The following is a 22,231-nucleotide window of genomic DNA, read 5'->3' as shown; positions in this document are numbered from 1 at the left end:
TGGACAAGGAGAGCGAAGGGGAGGGAAGAAGAGACAGAAAGAGAAAGAAAGGAGAAGAGAAGACGGGCGAAGGAAGAAAGAAAACATCCCCTTCGCCCTCCTTCTTTCGTCCGCTGCCGTGGCGGAGAGAAGGGACTCGCTCCAGGAGTTGTTTGTAGGCCCCTCGGATAACGCTCGCAATTGTCAGTGCGTCTTCGACCGTTGTGTGTTTTTGTTTTTTTTTTTTTGTTGCTTTGCTTTGTTTTGTTTTGTTTTGAAGCTGCTTGATTACGTCTTTGGGACCTGTGAGAGCGTTTGCTCCTCAGCTTCGAATAAAGTTTTGGAGTCCGCCCGTCCTGTTTAGTGAGAGTGGCTTATGGACGGAGGCAGGGCTATTAAAACTGAGCGCTAAGTCTTCTGTCACCGTCAGCCAAATGGTGTCAGGGCAAGCTGGCCCCGGGCCCAGCGGCGCTCTGCTCCGCATTCAGAGTTCCCTTACACCGAGTCCAAACCGCAGCCTGGCTGGCAGTCACACTTAGGCACGTCACCCTGTGAAAACGGGCGAGGAGAACCTCTCGAGCCCAACACATCACTCTCCTTCACACTGACATTGAATCGTGTTCATGGAGGTAGGGAAAGGTTTGTTAAAAAAACCTCATTCGATTAAAGTCTGTTTTGAGGTTAAATGTTGTAACAATGAAATTACAATTAACAACTGCATTTAGAATACTGTTGTTAAAATAGCAAAACTTGATTGAGACTCTTAGGTCCTTGTTCTGAACTTAAGCAGCATTGTGTATAGATGTATGTTGAAGGAAAAACATTCTTTGATACAGTGATGAGTTGTGTTGTAGTGTCAAAGTCTGTTGGCACTACCTATCTGGACTTCACATCCTACTCAGTAGCACAGAGCATGTGCTGATAGTCTCAGAGCTCAAAGTTTGTTTTAACTGGGCCGAGATGATTGTTATGACTTGAAGATCCGGTCACATTTTTAGAGGCTTTTTAGCCTTTTGTGTGGGTGTCCAGATATTTCCAAAGGGTAGGTGTATGTTAACACACATTTTCCACATTTTCATGTTTATAGGCTGCTCTGAGACACTCCCCCTGCTGTCCTGATGCCGTGTCTGTGGTGCTGACGCCCCTCTTTATAAGCTGTGACAGTTTAGACGAAACAATTCAAGACCTCTAACACACGTTTCGTCATATTACAGTTTTCCACATCTCTGCAGTCTCTGTGAACCTGGAATCTTACCTTTAGTTCTAACAAACGTTTGTAGATGAACACAAAGTGCCCGTATTTTGTTAGTTTGTGGTAGCATAGTATCTAGACTAATGCAAACAGACTGTTCCCTGACTGCTTGGTCAAAGCTTTTGTCCAACATAAATCATTATAAACGTGTATGTGTAGGTGACTGTTGCCATCGGAAAACATTTCTCGCAACACCGAAATCACGCGAGATTCGCTTGCCACACTTCTGAGGTGCTCGCGGGCGCCGGGGCCGTTGCGAAAGACGTTGGCGGCCAGGTTGCGGGCTCGGGCCGGCTGCAGAGAAGCAGGGTCCTGGGGGAACTGTTTGTTTTGGCCTGTTTGCTGGGGACGGCCTCCTCGAGTGCTCCCATTGTGGAGAAGATCACTTTACCATGTTGAGGAAGCATGAAAAGAACCTCTTCACCAACACTCGGGCCCCGGATGGAATAACAGCCGCTGTTTTGACTGGCTGTCACCTTTTCTTCCGAGGGCTGTGTCGCCCGGCTAAAGGCCTCTGCCTCAATAGAAGGCGCACAGACAAGATCCATACCAGGAAGATGGACACGCGAGAGAGCTAATTCTGTTTAAGCAGTGGGTGTGTGGTAAAGCCTAAACGTGGTGCGATCACCCAGGTTTTAGTCTCTCCATCTAAGTAATTAATTTATGAAGTTTATCTAATTCACTAATCCTTCTCCAAATACACACCATTTATATGTGTCATACAAGTTATATTTCTACCATATAAGCTTAGTGTTACAGTGTTTAGTTTTAGTGTTTGCTGTATTTACTTTATTCTGAAACAGTGTAATGTTAATGGATTTAACTAATGTTTAGCTTAAAAATGTAGATGATCCAACACTATCCACACACTGTTTTTTAAACAAGGCATATGTGACATTCTGTGGATTATATTATTACATTTGAATGACATTGTTCTATAAACACAGTGAAATAATGTTCCTAATTGATCCATTTTACATTGTATTGTACAGGTGCTCATTCAAATTTTTAGGTGTTATGGATTTTGCACTGAATAGGAACAAACCAGTCCACAACTCCCCTAGTTTTGAACCAAGTGTGAACACCATTTTTCAGATACTGTTTTTTCCCCCCTCATATTCCTGTTACTGGCCCTTTGTGTGTTTTATCCAGTTCATAATCATTTTATCCGGTAGTTAAAAATAATTAACAAGTCGTGCTCTTTTGTCATTTGCCATTATGAAGCTTCCGCCTCTCAATGAAAGGCTTTTCCATACGCGCACTCACATAATAGTGTCAAAATGTGTTTCAAAGTGCAGTAATTCAGCGGTTTACAAGACTCCATAAAACCCCAACATGCCCCGGTAATGAGAAGCAGGAGGGAGAACTTGGACTGGGCCTCCTGGTGTCCCGCTCAAGGAGCCGACCGAGTCCACGCCGCTCGGCACAGAGCAGCAGAGCGGAAGCAGGCCGGTGGGGCCGGTGGAGCCGGGGTGTTTGCACTGAGGTCCAGTTCTGCACATGTGGCAGAGATCAGACAGGGGGAATAAACCTGGGGTGCAAGTGCATTACATTAGAAGCCATCTCTTTGCCGTGGTGTGATTTGATAGGGATGTGTAAAGGTTTGGTGTGTGTGTGTGTGTGTGTGTGTGTGTGTGTTATGGCACGATAAGCAACGGAGCTGCTGCTGGGGGTCGTACTAAGGTCATAACTCTTCCATTTCATATTTGGTGCAGTCTGGCACTGAGCTGTACAATCATCGGGCAAGTGGATGAACTTTCACCCCAGTTATGTCACATTTTTATGAATGTCTCTATTTCTGAGCTTCCTCGTGGAGACGCAGAGGCACGAGAGGCACCGCGGCAGCTGAAATGCCACTGTGGGCCCCCGCAGTAGTAGCGCTGCCCCCCCGCACTAGTAGCGCTGCCTCCCCGCACTAATAGCGCTGCCTCCCCGCAGTAGTAGCGCTGCCTCCCCGCAGTAGTAGCGCTGTCCCCCCCGCAGTAGTAGCGCTGCCTCCCCGCAGTAGTAGCGCTGCCCCCCCTCAGTAGTAGCGCTGCCCCCCCTCAGTAGTAGCGCTGCCCCCCCTCAGTAGTAGCGCTGCCCCCCGCAGTAGTAGCGCTGCCCCCCCTCAGTAGTAGCGCTGCCTCCCCGCAGTAGTACCGCTGCCCCCCCCGCAGTAGTAGCGCTGCCTCCCCGCAGTAGTAGCGCTGCCTCCCCGCACTAGTAGCGCTGCCCCCCCCGCAGTAGTAGCGCTGCCCCCCCTCAGTAGTAGCGCTGCCCCCCCGCAGTAGTAGCGCTGCCTCCCCGCAGTAGTAGCGCTGCCCCCCCCTCAGTAGTAGCGCTGCCCCCCCCCCCCGCAGTAGTAGCGCTGCCCCCCCTCAGTAGTAGCGCTGCCTCCCCGCAGTAGTACCGCTGCCCCCCCCGCAGTAGTAGCGCTGCCTTCCCGCAGTAGTAGTGCTGCCTCCCCGCAGTAGTAGGGCTGCCTCCCCGCAGTAGTAGCGCTGCCCCCCCGCAGTAGTAGGGCTGCCTCCCCGCAGTAGTAGCGCTGCCCCCCCGCAGTAGTAGCGCTGCCCCCCCGCAGTAGTAGGGCTGCCTCCCCGCAGTAGTAGCGCTGCCCCCCCGCAGTAGTAGCGCTGCCCCCCGCAGTAGTAGCGCTGGCTCCCCGCACTAGTAGCGCTGCCCCCCGCAGTAGTAGCGCTGCCTCCCCGCACTAGTAGCGCTGCCCCCCAGCCACGTTCACACTTGCTGCAGATCCCGTCCCTCCACATGTGGTGGGCAGAGGGATTAAATATAAAGCCCGTTGTTCTGCGCAGGACTCCAGCGCTGCACCCCGGGTCAGGGGACGGGAGTTCCAGGCGTGAACGACCTGACCACGGCTACCCCAGATCTGTCTATGAAGCGTCACGAGTCTGTTTGGGCCAGTGTAAATAGAGCCCAAGATCACGCCGGAGTTTTGCACGAGAGAAAATTTGAGAAGCGGCGCCCGCCGCATGACATCGACACCGTTTCCTTTGCTCATTTTACGTACGCTGTTTTTTTTTTTCTTCACAAGTCGGGTTCTGATCGATGGAGGGTGCAGGCAGCAGTCTGCCGCTCGACCCGGAGCATCGGCACCCCGAGCACCAGCCTGAGTGGGTGAGGCTCGGCTGTTTTGGCAAAAGTAGATCAGTCAGTGGATTGCACATTTTCTGTGTAGAAGGTGAACCGAGGAGGTGACGAGTGGAAGTCGAAACTAATGAACCCTAGCTGTGAAGTCGCAGCAGAGAAACTCTGTGGGTAATGTGTACAGTCAGGTGTACAGCCCCCCCCCCCCCCCCCCCCCCCCCCCCCCACACACACCCTCACCAGCCAAGCCACTCGCAGTGAGAATAAGGGATGAGGCCAATGTTTGATATCCTCTTCATATAAATGCCAGGGTTTCAACACTTCGAATACATCATAAAGCACTCACTGAATAGAACAGTTTTCAAAATAGTATTTCAAGGGACATCAAAAGTTATTACTAGGGGTCATAAATGTTTTTTGTAAGAATATCTTGGCTGTGACAAATGTGATTCTGGCAATGGTTGCTTTACCTGCCAACTGCCAATTCTGAAGGTCACAATCAGTATAACAGCTATATTACAGTGGTACGTGGCTATGGGGTTTGGATAAAGTCAAACCCATTGCTAAGATTAGTCACTGAAAAATGTATATAATATCGAAACTCTATTTAAAATTTGTGTTATTTACTTGGCAGTAGAACATTATTTTCCAGCTTTATATCACTGAACGTGTGATTAATTCACATTGATCTTATACTGTGTTTTGGCATTTGATTGAATTTATACCTGGACTGAGGAATGAGATCTCGTGATTCTTTCAAATTGGCAATAGGTTATAAATGATTTACTTATCGTCCATGTGAAAGAAGTAAATGCCAGTCCTGTCTCTGTCAGTCCGAATGAGATGCCCTGTGTAAATCATTTTGTGCTAATAGAAATTAATTGAACATCCATTTTTCCTACTGAGAATTAAATCACATTTTTTGGTCGAAAGTGCTAAATTTGGGTGGTGATGTAATGGGACGTTCATTGTGGTTTCCTGTCTGGGATGGAGGAGTGACATTCAAAAGACTTAGTGGGTTTCCTTCTTTCTTTCTTTCTTCTTTTTTTTTGACTGATTGATTTCTTTTTACTGCACTATCTGTGCATGGATGCCAAACTCGTGCCCCTGCTGTGGTGGTAAGGGCAGACCGGATAGCTGTGCCTAATCACAGTAATTTTCCATCCACTGTTACAGTCAGGGCACAATAACGGCCCATGACATTAAAATAAATAAATAATTGATTAAATAAGCTTCTCCACAACAGTTTCTTTTGTTCTGTCAATCCACCGGAACTCACAAATCATCATATGAGTGGCCAGATGGGTGAAAATAGCAAAATTAAAAGCGCAGCTGAGGGGGGATGCTTTTTACTCATCAGTCTTTGATTCCTTTTAATTGGGACGCAATTTTTTGCCAGTGTGTGCAGTATGGACGATGACAGGTCTAATGGCTGTCTGCAAGAAAAAAAATGTGAGTAGGAGAGATTGAAAGATCTGCCCAGCCATCAGCGTCACCGAGACGGGCATATTAAGAGGCTACTATGCCGTGGGGTCCTTTGGGTTCAACCGTGCTGTCTGCATAACCCATTAACTTGTTACTTCCCAATGTACGTCGCCGTGTGCACATCACTGGATAGCTGGAAGTAAAATCTTCTTCTTTTTTAACCCCTTTTACTGAAAGTAACACCTTTTAAGCACCTGGGGATGAGAAAGTGGCATATATGAGGGGTATTATACAGACGTTCTGATTTAGATCCCCCGTCATAGGGTTGAAGTGACATGTCGATTTCCTGGGGGAGTCTGGCTGTGGCTTGGGTTAGCCGTACCGCTGTACAGCGAAGAGTGAAATCAAACAGGCAGTGGCGGCTACAGCCGTGAGCATGGGCTTGGCACTGGTTGGGGGAGGGGGGTGTTGGCACTGGGAGGTGGGAGTGGGGGTTGTTCTTGGACCGGCCTGCTGGTCATGTGCGTCGTTTCTTAATCTGGGCAAAAACAGTAATGCAGCACCTGACCAGGCAAGGGCTTGAGGATCCAGTAATTGGTTGCATTATTGAAACGTGCGGTGCTTTAGTAAACGCGACTCAATGCTCCTTCTCCACGTTTCTGTAGGTGTCATTACTGTACGCCTCGCAGGGTTGGGTAAGGAGCAGCTCTCCTTCCTCTAATGTGGTGGGGTGAAAGAGAACGCATGCAAAACCAAAAACATTTAGTTCTTATTTATTGTTGGTGTGATGCAAAACCTCACACGCATGGCATCTGAACAGAATTGTGCAAAAATGACAAAAAAGTGCAAATAAGTACAGAGCTACCTCCTTGGCTACACTTTGGACGCCATGAGGATTATGAGGGTTTTTCACTTGTGGTCTGTCAGCAGCGTGGAGGAGAGGGGATACTCATGAGAGGAGAGGAGAGGGGGAACCTGTCTCTAGAGAAAGGACAGGTTACTTGGCCAGGTCTGACGGTGTCTGATCATGTCAGGTGCAGCAAAACGCTGCCAGTACAGAAGCAACCAGGCAGATGTCCATCGTCTCTGACGGAGTTGGCGCTCGCTCGCTCGCCTTTCTAATCATCTACCGTTCGTTTTGCTCTTCAGAGCCGTGAGACGCCTCGTTCATTTGCCTGAGAATGTCTTGCCACATGTTTGTAGATTGGCTTTGTGGCAGTTTACTTTGGGAGCCAGACCCCAGTGGCACACTCCTGTGTGCTTTGTTGTTCTGTGGAAATCGAGGTCGGCCTTGTTTAAGAGAAAGTTCACTCCTCCGCACAAAAGCACCCGTGAATTAAGCGACCTGTGGCCAGTATCGATCCTCTCGTCGGGCACCTACGGCAGCGGCTGTTTGCCGGCGATGCGGGGGGATGGGGCTCTGGAGAATCGGCAGCTTGCGGTTATTCATTTAAATGGTTTTTTCTCTTCCCTTGCTGACACGTCAGGGTGCTTGTACGTGGCGGGGGGCTTCCAAAGGCCCAATTTACAAACCTCACGTATACCCTCTTCCCACTAGCCGTTTTATTTCCGCTTTCTTTCTCTGAAGGTGGGCCCTTCCCTTTAATAAGCATCAGTCCCTTACACGGGATCTGACTGAAAGAAAGCGACAAATGGAGAGAATGAATAGGAATTCGAAACAAGAATACAAAATGAAACAATGAATTAAAAAGCAAACTGAGCCCAGAATAAATCTATATATTTTTCTTTTAATTTAGCCATTATAAAAATGTGCTGTGAGTGTAGCAGGAACATTAGCCCCCTTCTGAGCTATTATGCTGGCTGTCTGGTGTTGCAATTTCACACTTCACTGACTCCGACAACCAGACTGCTCAAGTCTGCTTGCCCTAGATTTCACCTTATTTAGGTAATGTAACAAAATCACTTAGGAGACAAGCGAAATTAAACAGAATACTTCACACACACCCTATTTGAGCATTTGGCGGAATCAACACATTTGATAGCAGGAGATAGGATAACTCAAGATACAAATCAAGGCAAAGTGTCATTTTGTTTATTGGAGGTTATTTCTACATGCTAATTTGTAAAAATGCACACCAATGACGAAACCTATGCTAATTTGTAGCCAGTTTGGGAATGTGGATTTAAACAGAATTTGCTGTTTGACGTATTTCTTTCTTCTCGTCAGTAAGAGCGTATAGTGTATTCAGCTGTTGGTTGTGAACGTGTCTCCCCCCTCTTTGTCCTGTCTTATTATATCACGTTTACAAGTGGAGCACTTTGCCCGTCATCCCCCTTTAACCTGTTTCTAATGCCTGAATGGGTACATATTAAATGAGAGGCAGCCTGACCGACAGGTGATGTATTATTAATTCCTACCAAGAATAAAACACTTTTGATGGATTTGAACTGTAGAATTTGTAGTTGGGATTTGAATTAGAATTTGCTGTCGGGAAGATATTTTGAAGAACAATATTGTCTATCGTCAAATATCGTCAGAAACTCTGGGTAGGTTGCTCAAAACTACTTTGTGCAGTTTGATCACAAACAGGAAATCACAAATCTGGTCTATAGTGCTGGGTTGAGATCTCCTTGACATTCATTTCATATGGGTTTTTCAAGGATATGTCAAGTGAATTGTTAATAATAATGTGATGTCTTTTTGTGAGAATTACAGGACTAAATTAGATAAGGTATCCGTGAAGTGTGAGGTAGTGCCACGCACTCACACCTTTTATACGACCGCTGGATAAAGTAGGCTAGAGTTAGAACAAATTCCCAGTAATAATAATAATCATACTAATAATAATAATTCACAAAGACTGAATTGTCTTAATGCAGATTATTGTGACGACGTTTAATTTGCTTTGAATTGAGAAGCATTTTTTTAAACATAACATCACAACGCTGAAGCTCACAAAGAAGCGTGTTTACAGACAGGCCTACAGCCTCATCATTTACAATCGTGGATTATCATCCTTTAAACATTTGCAGTTGTAGTTGTAGTGTAATTTAAATCATTATTTTTATTTATGTAATATGCATTGATCACAGAAAGGCCAGGAAGCACACTAAAGCCTAGCACAGCAAGATCTGGAGTCTAGAATGAACCCATTTTTTCTTGGATGAAATGGCTGAGAGAAAACAAAGTGAATGATCCTTTATATTTTGTGGAATGCCCATCGAAAGGAAGAGATGAAACAGAGGAAAAGCAATTACTGGGAGATTGGCTCTCCGGCATTGAAAGGTTATCAGCATGTGGGTTGGGGCTGTCTCAGGAACACCTATGGGCCTTGTATTATCCTGGCATGAGGTCGCTTTGGCAATAGTCTGACAATTTCCAAGAGGCATCTGGTTTACCCTCCCCCGTGATGGTCAGTCTACCTGCGCCTGCTTCCCCCGTACTCTCCTGGACCTGGGACGCTACCATTCTGAGCCTCGTAGCCGTTTTCTTTAATTTAACAAAAGTCCACATGGAAATAGGTATGCAGCAGTGACTATATTTACTTGCTCATGAACTCCAGCGAGCACAATCATGCGTGAAATGATCACGCGCAGATTTTTGTGGAAGACATAACAGGCAGCGTGATCATTAATCACCGATTTGTGTACATTATGAATGAGTTAGAAATGATGAAATGTTCAAGAAAGATCTTGAATTGAGAGAGCACTTCCCTCGAGACGTAAACGAACATCTGTGACGTGCAGCGAGTTAATTCGAGATAATTCAACTGGGCATTTGGAGGGTTTTTTTTTCCCCCTCAAAATGAAAAGACAAATTTACACAGCTACATTTATAGTTGCATAAACTAAGACAGGTGTTGCCAGTGAGCTGGGAATCCCTCATACTGATGGATCAGCTGGAAAGACTGCGAAGTCTGAAAGTCTAGAGGATGTTTTCTTTCCGGAAGGCCTTGCTGGTGTGAACGTTGTCCCAGCTGCTGCGAGGGTGAGGTGAAAACTCGCACACTTTGTTAAGTGCGTCCATTTGGTGCGTAGCTGTGTGTGCTCCACACTGAGAGCGTATGGAGACTTCCTTAACATTGAAACGGATGGCACCTGCTCCTTCACTCTGCCCTGCCCTTTAAGTATGTGTGATGTACTGATGTGGTATAATGACTGGTGCACTGATGCCCCAGTTTGGCTAAGTGTGCTCACTCTGCTGCGTAATATCAGGGGCCTTGTCTAATGACACCTCACTGACCCAGTAAAGGTCACACCATCATCCTGCTCTACCAAACACCGACCCTGGTCCTCCACGTCACTGATTACTTAGTCATGTCCACCGCATGGACTGTCCTGGTCTGACATTATCTTGTGGTGATGTGTCCCTTTGAGCTTGCTTCTAAGCCTTTTAAGGCTTCTAGGCCTTAAAGTAAGTGAGTGTATGTGTGTTTGTTTGTGTGTGTGTGTGTGTGTGTGTGTGTGTTGGTGAAGCGGAGGAGGGGGGGTAATAGAGTCTGGTTTCTCTCTCTTGCACTGTTTGTGTGAAGTACTATTTTTTCTTGTAGACATTCAGAGACAGTGTGTTGCTGTAAACTAGGTCTGTCTGAGGACTAGTTCAAAAGTACACCCACAACAAAGAGCAAAGTGTAGTCATTAACCAGGTGTCCGGGTGCTGTTTTCCAGTATCTGGCAATTAAATGAAGATGGATAGATAGCTTGTAGTGAAAGTGGAAGGCCTTGTACTTGCTGTTAACTTTCCTGGGTGAAATTCAGTGGCACAGAGTGTAGTGTCAAACTGGGGCAGGCATGCATACTTTTTCAGTCTGAACACTCCTATAAATTTTTATCATTTTCTCATAAAAAAAATCACAATGATAACACATTTAACTCAATTCGTTGAAATATGAACTATGTGCAGAAGGTATTTTTGGTTTTTGTGAAAGAAAAGGAAAATATTTTTCTGCATATCACTGCACTAGTGGCAAAAACTGTATTTGTTATTTTATTTGTAATAGTATATATATATATATATATATATATATATATATATATATATATATATATATATATATATATATATATATATATATATATGAGAAAAGGATCTATTTCAGTTCACTGGCATCTTGGCTGTGAACTGGATTATTCGCCCCTAAGCCAGACATAACTGGAGTCCATTGGATTTTTCCTTTGGTAACACAAAACAATTGCATATATGATAATAAATATGATGTGAAGTATCCCATTAACGGTTTTGGGGTCGTTTGTGACCCCAGTTGAGAAATATGACTTTGGAGTTAACTCAAAACCACAGTCCTCAGGAGCTAAAAAGTATGTCAGACAAATATAGTCAGTAAAAGTAATTTAAATGTTAAGTTGTTCTTAGCTGTACCATTTTCTCAGTAACACAGTTAGGTTGGCTAGTCATACATAACATGATAGGAAAATGATGATATACCAATCTTTTTTACATTGCAGGATAGTTGTAGTGGTTAAAGCATGTATTTTTAGCATCTTGTATTATCGTAAACATTTCAAAGGCTGTAGCAAATATTTGCCTTGGCCATGTTGATTGCAACATACATTTTAAAAAATTGTGTGCTGTAAGGGTCCTGATCAGTTTCAGATATTCAACATTTGAGTGTTCTTTGAGTGTTTGAATATACAATGGCATTCACATGAGTCAACAAAGGTAGCATATAATTTGGTCAAAATAATACATACATGCAGGTGGGTCTTCAAAAGGTCTGGGTTCAACAAATGATATTCAACAGGGGATATTTCAATTGCATTTGATAGCAGTAACATTGCAATGTAGTATGTATGTCCACTTTATGCTGCCATATCCCTTACACACAAATAATCTCTGAAATCTCCGGTAGGACTGACACCTAAGCTATATATATATAAATAAAACGATATGCCATTGGAGCAGCTTACCCATAATGCTCCAATGGTGACAAATGTTCTTGAAACGAACAATGTAATGCCATACGTTCTGTTGAATAGACCCAAAGTCTAAGTAAAGTACTTTCTTTATTGCTTAACAACAGTTATCTGTTGCATTTGTAAGTGCTGAATGAGTTACATGGACTTAATGAACGATTTAGCTGCTGGTTGCAAGGCAGATGGACAGAATTTTGATACTGGGCGTCCATCTTGTTGTCATCAGTCTTAGCCTTACAGTAACTCGCCTTACACTTTACTCGTCTGCCTTCGCATAGTATGGATGCTGCAGTAGTAATTATTTGGTTATAACCAAAAGAACATGACCCTATAAAAAGGTTTAGCAGTTAAACAAAAATCCTTCCTAAAAGTTTGTTCCGTCACAGCATGTAGACTAGACTAATTTTGACTTTCTAAATCAAACAAAATGGAATTTTTCCAAACCAAAGAATAATTAATAACTTAGATATAATACACAGTAGCTGGGTCAATAATAAATAGTTTCCTGTAATAAATAGTAACTGGGATAAAGTCTTGGCAGCTGGTGGCAGTTGATGGGCCGTCTACCGGAAGCAGTCAGATTTCACACAGATGCAAGTACAAATTGGAACTGTGGTAATGTAATTACATGTGGGAGTGTAACGTGCGAGAGTGAAGAGGAGTGGAATCACTATTAGGGCAATAGTGTGAACGTAGGTGTGCTTTTTAAACACGTTGTTTGTTTAAAAACAATGTAGGGAACATGGACTGTTTAGCGTGAACTTTAATGTTAATATTTCTACATTATGTTTGCAACCCACGTGTAGTAGCCTAAATTAATGGTCCTGTGGTCTGTAAGACTACAAGCATCCAGAACACAGTTTTACAATCAGATACATTAAATTACAGAATTTAAGCGTTGCTGCATGAAACCTATATATGAAATATATATATATATATATATATATATATATATATATATATATATATATATATATATATATATATAATGTGTGTGTGTGTGTGTGTGTGTGTGTGTGTGTGTGTGTGTGTGTGTGTGTGTGTGTGTGTGTGTGTGGAGAAAGAGAGGGGGAGAGAGGGAACGAGATTCACTGCACTGAAGCACACAGTGATCCTTCATTCATCAGCTGCACAAACAACAACATGCATACAGTATGTTTATATATGTATCATATGTGGCCCTGTGCGCATATATATTTTTAACACCAAACATTAGCTGTCTCAAAGCAACTTTACAAGAACCAAGTATGGGCCACTAATGAACAACCCTATGGCATTAGTAGTGACCAAACTAATGTCCCTGGAGCATAAGGAACATACTTTGGAAGGACTGGACTCAACAGGGAAATACATCCTCCTGTGGCTGACACTAAAAGCAAAAATAGCAGTGTTCAAACAAACCACAAATATAATAAGGGGAAACAGAGATGCAAAATAAATTGGTTAAATAACAATATACAGGATCCTATTATCCAAAGTACATGGTAGCCTGTAGTATTTAAGAAGGGCTGGTCAACTATTTTGCAAATGGATAAGGATCATGGCAGATTTCAAGTGCTGATGATTTATGTTTTATTTAATTCCGTGGTTTTGTCACTCATAAGAATGATTACCTTTTTATACGCGTGATTAGTTTTGTCTCTTTTGACTTATTAAGAGTAGCCAAATATATTTTCCACGGCTACACAACTAAGACATGTCTAAAATTAGATTTCAGCAAATGAATAGCAGAATTTCCTAAGGTTTCCCTTATTTGTTGAACAACGCATCGCATCTGCATTCATTGTTTTCAGTGTAAAGGCGGGATACCCCATTGATCTGTGTCTTTTAACTGCCTTCCAGGAGAAGTATTGTTGCAGTGGGATATCCTCTCCCCTCTATTCCCTCCAAACAAAAGTTGTGAACGGCTTTTCAGGTGTAAACCCTCTTTGAAGTAAACACCGTAACACGATAACTTCGAAAACAGTGCAATTTTCATGTTTAAAGAATTTAAGTGAGTCAGATTCTCAGTCAAAACAACATCTCATAACCTAATTCACAACATGTATTCTGAGATAACGAAACATACCTCGCAAGTTTAGCTTTGGTTTGGTGTTGAGAAGTGTTTTAAGTTAAGTTATAGTTCTGGCGAGCTATAAATAATGACGCTGTGTCTTTGCGCGCTTCTCATTTGTGTTTGTGATAAATCCTTCAGTCACACAATTGTACAACATCTGCTTTGTTGGAAAATAATGGTTGTCAGTTCACTTTTACCCAGGAGACCCATTAACGTCCGCACACGTTGGGGGGAAAAGCCTGCCAGATGTTCTAGCCTCACAGTTGACTATCGTTGGACTTGGAGTTGATAAACTTCTGATTTCGCGTAGCTAGATGATGAAACAACTGTGAAGACGTTACGATTTATATCATCACGTTGTCGTAAGTTGTCTGCGGTGCAGGACAATCTTTATATCCAAGAGAACAGAATTGCTAATGTGCCATAACCAAAACTGACATATAGTAACTAAATAGCGTAGGCCTATATCAAAGAAACGGTACTGTCGCTCATAACAATACTACACTATCTTACTTTGGACAAGTACCAATTACTAGCCTACGCATATATTAAACCAGTATACAATTTAATAAGTAGCTTAGTTCCCTGCTAAAACAGCTTATTCTGAGAAAAATTAGCTATTGTAACCTACTTTTAATTCCAAATGAAGCGAAGTAAAATGTAAATATTCTTAAACGCCCCATTAACGAATGACTTGTCTGTGGTGGTTGTAAATAACAATACTATTGTGATTCGTATTTTCCATCACAATAGTCTTGCATCACGTCCTAAGTAGATTCTGAAAGGACACATCCTGCTTTATCACCTTTACATATGCAGCATTTCTCCTGCAGGTGAATAACCATCCTTATTAGAGAAAAACAGTGAAATGGGATACCCGAGGGTAGTCGTATTCAGGCCTGCGGTTAAGTAGGCTAAATAGACCGTTTGCAGGAGAAAGTTCTTTCGGGCTAACTAAAACTGGCCACCTTTCAAATGCGAACACACAAAGAAGAGCACAAAACGTTACAGCAAATTTATAAGACCACGTAGGCATCTTAGAAATAGACTATTTAATTCACTAGGATCTAAAGTTGGCCTTATGGTTCCTTGTACGCCTTAATGGTTTGTCACAACTTTCGGCAATATTGGGTTAATTAATTTATCTTTTCTCCCCTCAAGTAATTAGGCATTTGTCGGACATTATAAAGTTGCTTAGGCGAAGTAGCGACTAAAGTTGTTATAGAACAGTTAAACTTATAGACTAATGTTAAGAGACGTGTTCAGAAGCAGTACGTCTCCAGTTCAGAAGCGGTTGCGGTCTGTTCCGGACTGAATCAAACACTATTTTAGTACCGCAGGAAGTCATTATACGCAGATATAATAGCTAGAATCGCACGTGTGTGTGTGTGTGTGTTTGGTGTTTCGGATATTTAAAATAGGAGATAATGAGAAGGAGCATTGAATGGATGCACGTTACTATATCAATATACAGTAATAAAGAACAGCTGTAGTGAACATCCTCGATGTTACAATAGCAATATATTGTGATAAACAACAACATTCGTTAACATCCTCGATGTTCAGATAACTTTTAGCTATTAACTGTATTTCGGATTGACTTGCGTTTGGTACGCGCGTGTACAGACTGATCCTTTCACAGTGAGTTTCACTGCTTATAGTCGGAGGAGACTGATGCTGTGGGGAAGCCGAACGCTGTTGCTGGAAAAACCCTTTACTGCAGAATGCAATATACGCTCCCCAGAAATTCACCATATGGTGAACTGGCGCAAACCACTTAAGTACTATCAAAACTGTCAGAAAAAACTTTTCCCATAATAAACTACATGAATAATGAGTTTTTTATTCTATCCTTGGGCTCACACAATGGTTCTACATCACCTCTGTCTAGCAACTGCTTGCTAGTACAAAACTGCTCCCACGTGACTGCCAAGGCTGTCTAATCCTTTTGAGAATGCACAGAAAGCACCCCTTTCAGGGGTTTCTTTAGGTGGTATGATCCGAACACCAAGCCTTTCTATCTTACCGCCGATATAATTTTGTTCACATGCCGCATTTTTCAAACCCTGATCCAGGGTCCGGTCGGTGCTGTTATTGGTCAGGTTGGGTTGGTAGTTTGGCTCAGTGGAACAACCCGCCATGATGTGACGTCACGGTGTGCCAGGAAGCCTTTTTATGATGGGGGGGCGGGACGACAAAAATGTTGGGGAGAAATAAAAGACTGCGCTTGCGCAAGAGGGGGAAAAAAGACGCGCTTTAAATTAATTCTTAAAACTGTTTATATTCGAAGATGGCGGTGGGTTGTACGCGAGGAAGAGTACATAACATCTACTAATCGGAGGCAAATTGCTTGTGACAAAGAAGGCCAGTTTTAGTTTATTTACATCTAGGTGTGAATCAATTTAAAATATTTTTTGTTATATATTATATGAGGCTAGTGCAAAGGAAGCCAAGCATGTAACCATATTTCCATGTGAGAATCATGATGAGAAGAGTGTGGATAAAAGCATCATATTGATATTGAGTGCTGCAGTTTGTTGAGCGTACTATCCTATAGATTTACTGATTCTCTCTCTCTCTCTCTATATATATATATATATATATATATATATATATATATATATATATATATATATATATATGCATGCCAGAGGCAGGCTAAAGCAGCTCGCGCGCGCAGATATAACGTTTGTACTGAATAATTAAATAATAATAATTTCCTCTTCTTTTGTGCTTTTAGGCTGAAAACGCGTCGAAAGGGCTACGGCAGCGATGTCGCACATCTCTAAAAACTTGTGAAACAATCCCATTTAGCGTCCTCGAGGACGTCTGTAGGCGCTGCACTCCACAGTTCTCACTTACACGTGCGTTAAAGGAGAACTGGAAACGACACGCTGTCACGCGCACAGACGCAAACATCCGCCCCTTTAAGAAACACGACGCTAAGATGGCGTCTCACTCACTGTCAAGTTCAAGTGTATTACTGACTCGTAGGTTGCACCGAGCAAAGGCCACTATTAAAAAGCATCGCCACGGTCAGATTAGAATAATTAAGCTAATGAAAAAAGAGATGAATTCGAGTTTCCGTTTGTCACATTTCGTAACTTTTTAATTTCAGTCAAAACTTATTTTCACATTTTATCATAAATTGTTTGTTAAACAAACAAACTGACAAACAACAGGTCTAGTTGAAAAGTACATCGTTCTTCTTCTGTGCTAAATTACGAATAGGCTCGTATCAACATTAGCGCTGAATGTGGCACAGTCACACAGTTCATCAGTTTAAACATTTGTTTTTCAGCAGTAGCTTGCTACGTGACCCATGTCTTCCAGAAAGCGTTACAACATCACATTCAAGTAGCCCTGGGACAGCAGATTTGCTTCTGAGTCCATGGCCCATGATACAGTGAGGGTGGCTGAAATAAAGGTTTGTTTTTTTATATAGAAAATAGTTTATAAAACATATATATTTATTAAATTATTTAAATAAAAGTATTTGATATCACTGTTACTTGCGAGGTACTGTATTCTTACTTTTTTTTCTTAAGAGAGCTGGTGGTCTGAAATCGTAAGCACAATATATTTCTGAATGCATAATATTTAATTCTTAAAAATAGGTTACAATGCAATGCTGTAACTCTTTGTGCCACTGAACAAATTTTCCCTCCGGAAACATATTTCTGTTACTCTTAAGACTAAAAATTTGTCCAAACATAGTTAATCTTGAAAGGTTATCCACATAAAACAAGCAAATGTGTAATCAAACTCCTATGTAACACCACAGTACTCAAGACAAATAACATGTTTATATTCACAAGAACTACATTTCAAACAATGCCAACTGACAGACAAAAAGTTTTATTTGTGATTACTGTGTTGTGACAGTTCATTGTTCTTGGAAACATTAAAACACATACTTGCATCCACAAAAGACAGTACTGTAACCATCAAAATGGAGTACCATACTGACTCAAATGGTTGGCCTTTTGACCCCGAGAATCTAGTGTATTTAACACTATCACGAGTTAAAAGTTCATGGATGTAAGTTCTATGGCTCTGACACGTCTGAGAGTCTTATCGAAATGCAAGGAGTTACTGGACTCTGGCTAATGGTCCTCTCGAATTTGTACCTAATACTTGCTTATAGAAATGTAGTCGACCCTCTGCTAAGAATAAAGAAAAATACACAAAAGAAGTTAATTTTGATCAAAGTCAGGAATATGTCGACAGTAACACTTTATATAGTTAATTTATCAGTCAGTTAAGAAATTTTGTCTCACATAGTGTTTGCTGCATTTGTGAGTGCTCGTGGGAGCTTAAAAACATGAATAGCCTATACAATATTATAACCTTTAGAAAATGTTGATCCATTATATTCATAATTGATATTTTTTATCCAGATAAGACACATTTATTGGTTTAAAAAAAAGATACAATCGCGCTAAGGAAGCTTTTAGAGTTGACCTTCGTTGAATGTTAAGCTGGTTATGAGGCAAAACTGTACAATCTTGTTAGAAAACGTTTCCATAAATATCATTTAAGATACGGCACTTCGCCGATAATTAAATTACAAATTGATAAATATGGCATCATGGATATGTATTTACATTGTTATTAACAAAAGGCAACGTTATATTCAAAAGGTAACAATCGTAACCTACTACCACATTTCTCCATCTCAAAACGGACGTGGACAACAGATTCGACTCCATCAAACAAGGAAATACATTCACGAGGCTATATACTTATTTATGATTTATTATTTTTGATGTTGTTCAAGTTCAAGACAAAGACTTTGGCACGTTTCTTAAGACTGTTTGAAGTTTTAACAATCAATCAAAAGGTGACAAGATCGTCACCGATATAAAACACCGTGAAATATTATTCCTTTTCCTTTATTTTTAAATAAACTTTTGAGAAAATACATAAAATAAAAAATAAAATAATCATCTGAAAATTGGAAAATTAAAACGGAAAACCATTCCATTTATTCTTAGAAAGTGTAGGTTTTTTATTTATGCTTCTTTTTTTTCTTCGAACTCGGAATAAAAGTCAAATTTCAAATCCTGAGAATGGACGTGGCTCTCTGACCAACTCTCATCTCTTCGTGTTGATCCTTTGCCATTTTGTTCACCAAGGTGTAAATAGTTTTTTAAGGTTTTTTTTAACCTTTTGGTCCACAAAGAGAGTCTGCTTGTAGCTTCAAACGTACCATTCATTGAAGTTGGGCGGTAGTCCTTCGCTGTGTGCTGATGTACTTTGCACGGCGGACGGGGGTGTTTTTGTCGAGTCCTCCGTGTTGGACGAAACCAGAACCGGTGGCGTGGATGACTCGTACCCCGAGCTCGCGGCCGGAGACGACTCAGAACCTTGTGACTCATGTACCTTTAATGACAATATTTATGAACGTGTGAGTAACTACACAGGCTGCATTGTAAATGTATATGCATATGTGATTTCAAAGGAGTCTCATCTCTGTGGCACAATCATAAATTCTATACATCTATATTAATACAGCACGATAATTAATTGATAAAACCACCAACAATAACAAATCTATGTTGACCTATGTAGCCTACATGTTGTGCTTATTTAGATTTAGTGTCATTAGCCGAACTTAAAATCGCTTCAGCGGTAGTAGTAGCCTGTTTCTTGAGTTGTATGACCTGCCCCCGTTAGAGTAAAACAGAAGACTTTTTGGAGACCCAAGAGTGATTAAAGTTCGGTTACCTTCATGTGTTTCCTGAGAGAACTTGGGTGTGTGTAGGACTTGTCACACACTTTGCAGATGTATGGCTTGTCAGAAGTGTGCACGTGCATGTGCTTTTTTCTGTCGCTGCTGTTTGCAAAGCGCCTGTCGCAGCCATCAAACTCGCACTTAAACGGCTTCTCGCCTAAAAGAGACAATCAACACGGGCATTTAAACGTAAGCATTTAAATAGAAATGTGTTGTTTCGCGAAAGCCTGAGTCTTGTTATGTAATTTCCAGTACCTGTGAGAGTATGACTACCATACACCGAGGTTATCCCTGAATTGCGACTTGTACCATAAGATGTACTACATCGGCAGCACATGATGAATCCTTCCCATCAACACGTACGATTTCTAAATTACGTTTACTTTAACGCCGCAAAATTCGCACGTGAATGCGGCTTTGCTCTGACACGAAATTCTGTTTTATGATAGCTAAACAACAACTCTCTGTAATCTAATTACCAACTGTAGCCATTTTCAACAGCTTGCTTTACATTGCGTGTGATTCTCAGAAGTAACGGGTCATTGATTTTGACACAGATCCATCAAGGGGCCATCAGAGTAAATGTAATTTGCTCAATTCACACTTACACGCAGACATTTAACATTTTTTTTGTCGTGGATTCACACAACTAACCAAACAACATTCTATTTAACAACTAGGCTGCAAACATCAGAAGCAGCTTTACAAATGGAATAAGGGGACCTTCGCAATCATACACAAACTCATTACTAATCCAACTTCTTTAGCTCCAAGTTTTTGATGTTAAAATATCGATAGTATATGCATATTTATTGTATCTTTCTGCACTATACAACTAAATCACTTTTTAAATAGTTGCGCCTCACGGTTATTATCATGAGACATTTTACTGTGCTTCTCGAGACGTAAAAACGCGGCCTTACAGGCCCAAATGTTTTGCCAGGACTGAGTCAAGCTAAATAAGTAAAAGCTTGCATCTTTTTATATATTTGCATCTTTCGGCGTGCAGGCTTATATCGAAACAAAACAAAGAAACAGAAAGGTACCCTACCTGTATGAGTTCTCTTGTGAATTTTCAAATTTTCCGATCTTGCGAATATTTTTCCACAGCCAGGGAAGGGACAAGGAAACGGCTTCTCTCCCGTGTGTACTCGGATGTGGTTCACGAGTTTGTATTTGGCCTTAAAGGATTTCCCTTCTCTCGGGCAATCCTCCCAGTAGCAAACGTGGTTACTCTGCTCAGGACCGCCGACGTGCTCCATGGACACGTGCGTCACCATCTCGTGCATCGTACTGAAAGTTCTGTCGCAAGTCTTTTTGGGTCTGTTCATCTGGTTCTCGTCTATCCACTTACAGGACAGTTCTTGCTTTATAGGCTGGCGCATGTATCGGAAGAAGGCCCCTGGACCGTGGTGGGTCGGCACATTCATCCCCATGTTCATGTTAATGGGGTGGTTGTAGTTGTGTAGCGGCGCGGTACCGTAAGGATCCGTACGTGGGCTCGGCACAGGGCGGTACGGGTCTGCTCGTCCAAAAATGTCCCCGCGTAAACCTAGGTGCATTTGCCCGTTCACCACATGTCCTCCTGGTGAAGTGTGGCTCACGCTCTGCTCGTGGAGCCCGGGGAACAACAGATGGCCCGGGTTGTCCGAGATTCCAGGGGGTCCGTGTAGACTCCCGGCGGAAGCCGCAAAGATCCCGTGCTGGGCGCTCGTCGCCGCCGAGTCTCCGATGCCTGCGCCCCTGTTTCTGAAGAGGAAGTCCCGGGTGGAGTTGAAGGCTCCGCCGCCGTAGGAGCCGACCTGTCCTCCGTGGTGGTGTCCCAGTGCGGCTGCATATCCAGTGGCTTGCGGCGTGAAGGCTGATGTCTGGCTGGAGGCGATGTCGTGAGTAACGGGACTGATCTTAAAAGCTGCCGAATGGGTCGAATCTGCGAAGGGATTGAGCCCCAGCCCGGGGTCTCGGGTGCCTAACTCATGATGCCTCGGTGTGCCGAACCCTCCCACTCCTAGTGACGGGAACTGCGGACCGCTATCAAGGAGCATAGTCATTGGGCTCAATCGACAAACGCAAACGAAGAGAATAGATTTTACACCCCAGGTTAGCGGACTAAAGTTAAACAACGCGAGCGGTAAACGAAATCAAGCCTAACTATGTGAAATCTATAATCATCTAAATAAGCATCAAAAAAGTTTAAAACGTAGATTAATAGTTCCGAGCTCGGTGAACGGGGGAGAGAAACTCCCGTTACTGGGATCCGTGAGAAAGAGGATCAAACTTCCCCCCCTCTCCAGACGAATGATGTCCTTGGACTGATAAAGTCAATCACTCACTCCTTGCACATAAATGAGCTCGGGAGGCAGGTCTACGGCGTCCAATGAGAATACCGCGCCGTCTAAGTCACGTGACAACTATGAAAAGAGTTAATTGGCTACATGTCTATTGATTGGCACCATTTGCTATTGGAAATGGCAGTTCGTTTCAGTGGTTAAATTTGATTGGTCCGTGCTCATATTATTTGCAGGTAAAGCAGCGAGACGTTTCGGTGCACTTTGGGCGTCTTGTTTATTTCCCGAACTTAGCACGCCAGCTGTTCTGAAAGTTACAGAAATACATTTTTTAGGCAGTGCCGAATTTTTTTGACGGTATATTATTTCTTGTCATTTTCAGTTTTGGATGGTCACAAAAATCAGGCTACATTTTCACACAACCATAAGATTTAACATTACTATTGACTTGAAGTTCCTAACTTTATGATAAAAATCATATAAGCTACTTACATTTTTAGGGGTTAGGTCTAGAT

At 42.5% G+C, this 22,231-nt stretch overlaps 1 protein-coding gene and 1 long non-coding RNA gene across 3 annotated transcripts in view; one reads left to right on the top strand and one right to left on the bottom strand.

The window, feature by feature from the left end:
• Window positions 1-22,231, top strand: part of LOC143526654 (uncharacterized) — a 59,938-nt gene that overhangs the window by 33,680 nt on the left and 4,027 nt on the right. The window lies entirely within an intron of this gene.
• On the bottom strand, window positions 17,534-21,763 carry zic3 (zic family member 3 heterotaxy 1 (odd-paired homolog, Drosophila)). The gene is made up of 3 exons (XM_077021188.1): window positions 20,480-21,763; window positions 19,422-19,585; window positions 17,534-19,076 (listed from the first exon to the last, which is right to left on the bottom strand). Exons 1-3 carry the CDS (start codon window positions 21,477-21,479, stop codon window positions 18,894-18,896), a joined length of 1,347 nt encoding a protein of 448 aa, XP_076877303.1. The 5' UTR covers window positions 21,480-21,763; the 3' UTR covers window positions 17,534-18,893.

The sequence above is a fragment of the Brachyhypopomus gauderio genome, chromosome 11 (assembly GCF_052324685.1).
Source record: "Brachyhypopomus gauderio isolate BG-103 chromosome 11, BGAUD_0.2, whole genome shotgun sequence".
NCBI lineage: Eukaryota > Metazoa > Chordata > Actinopteri > Gymnotiformes > Hypopomidae > Brachyhypopomus > Brachyhypopomus gauderio.
Note: the sequence above shows the minus strand (reverse complement) of the source record. Positions and strands in the feature narration are given on the sequence as shown.

What these genes read in the sequence shown, in the direction of transcription:
- zic3 (XM_077021188.1), bottom strand. Translation starts at nt 21,479, where the DNA reads ATGACTATGCTCCTTGATAGCGGTCCGCAGTTCCCGTCACTAGGAGTG. An exon ending in TCACAAGAGAACTCATACAG is followed by an intron (nt 19,586 to 20,479) that starts GTAGGGTACCTT and finishes TGTCTCTTTTAG; the next exon opens with GCGAGAAGCCGTTTAAGTGC. An exon ending in CTCTCAGGAAACACATGAAG is followed by an intron (nt 19,077 to 19,421) that starts GTAACCGAACTT and finishes TTGTCATTAAAG; the next exon opens with GTACATGAGTCACAAGGTTC.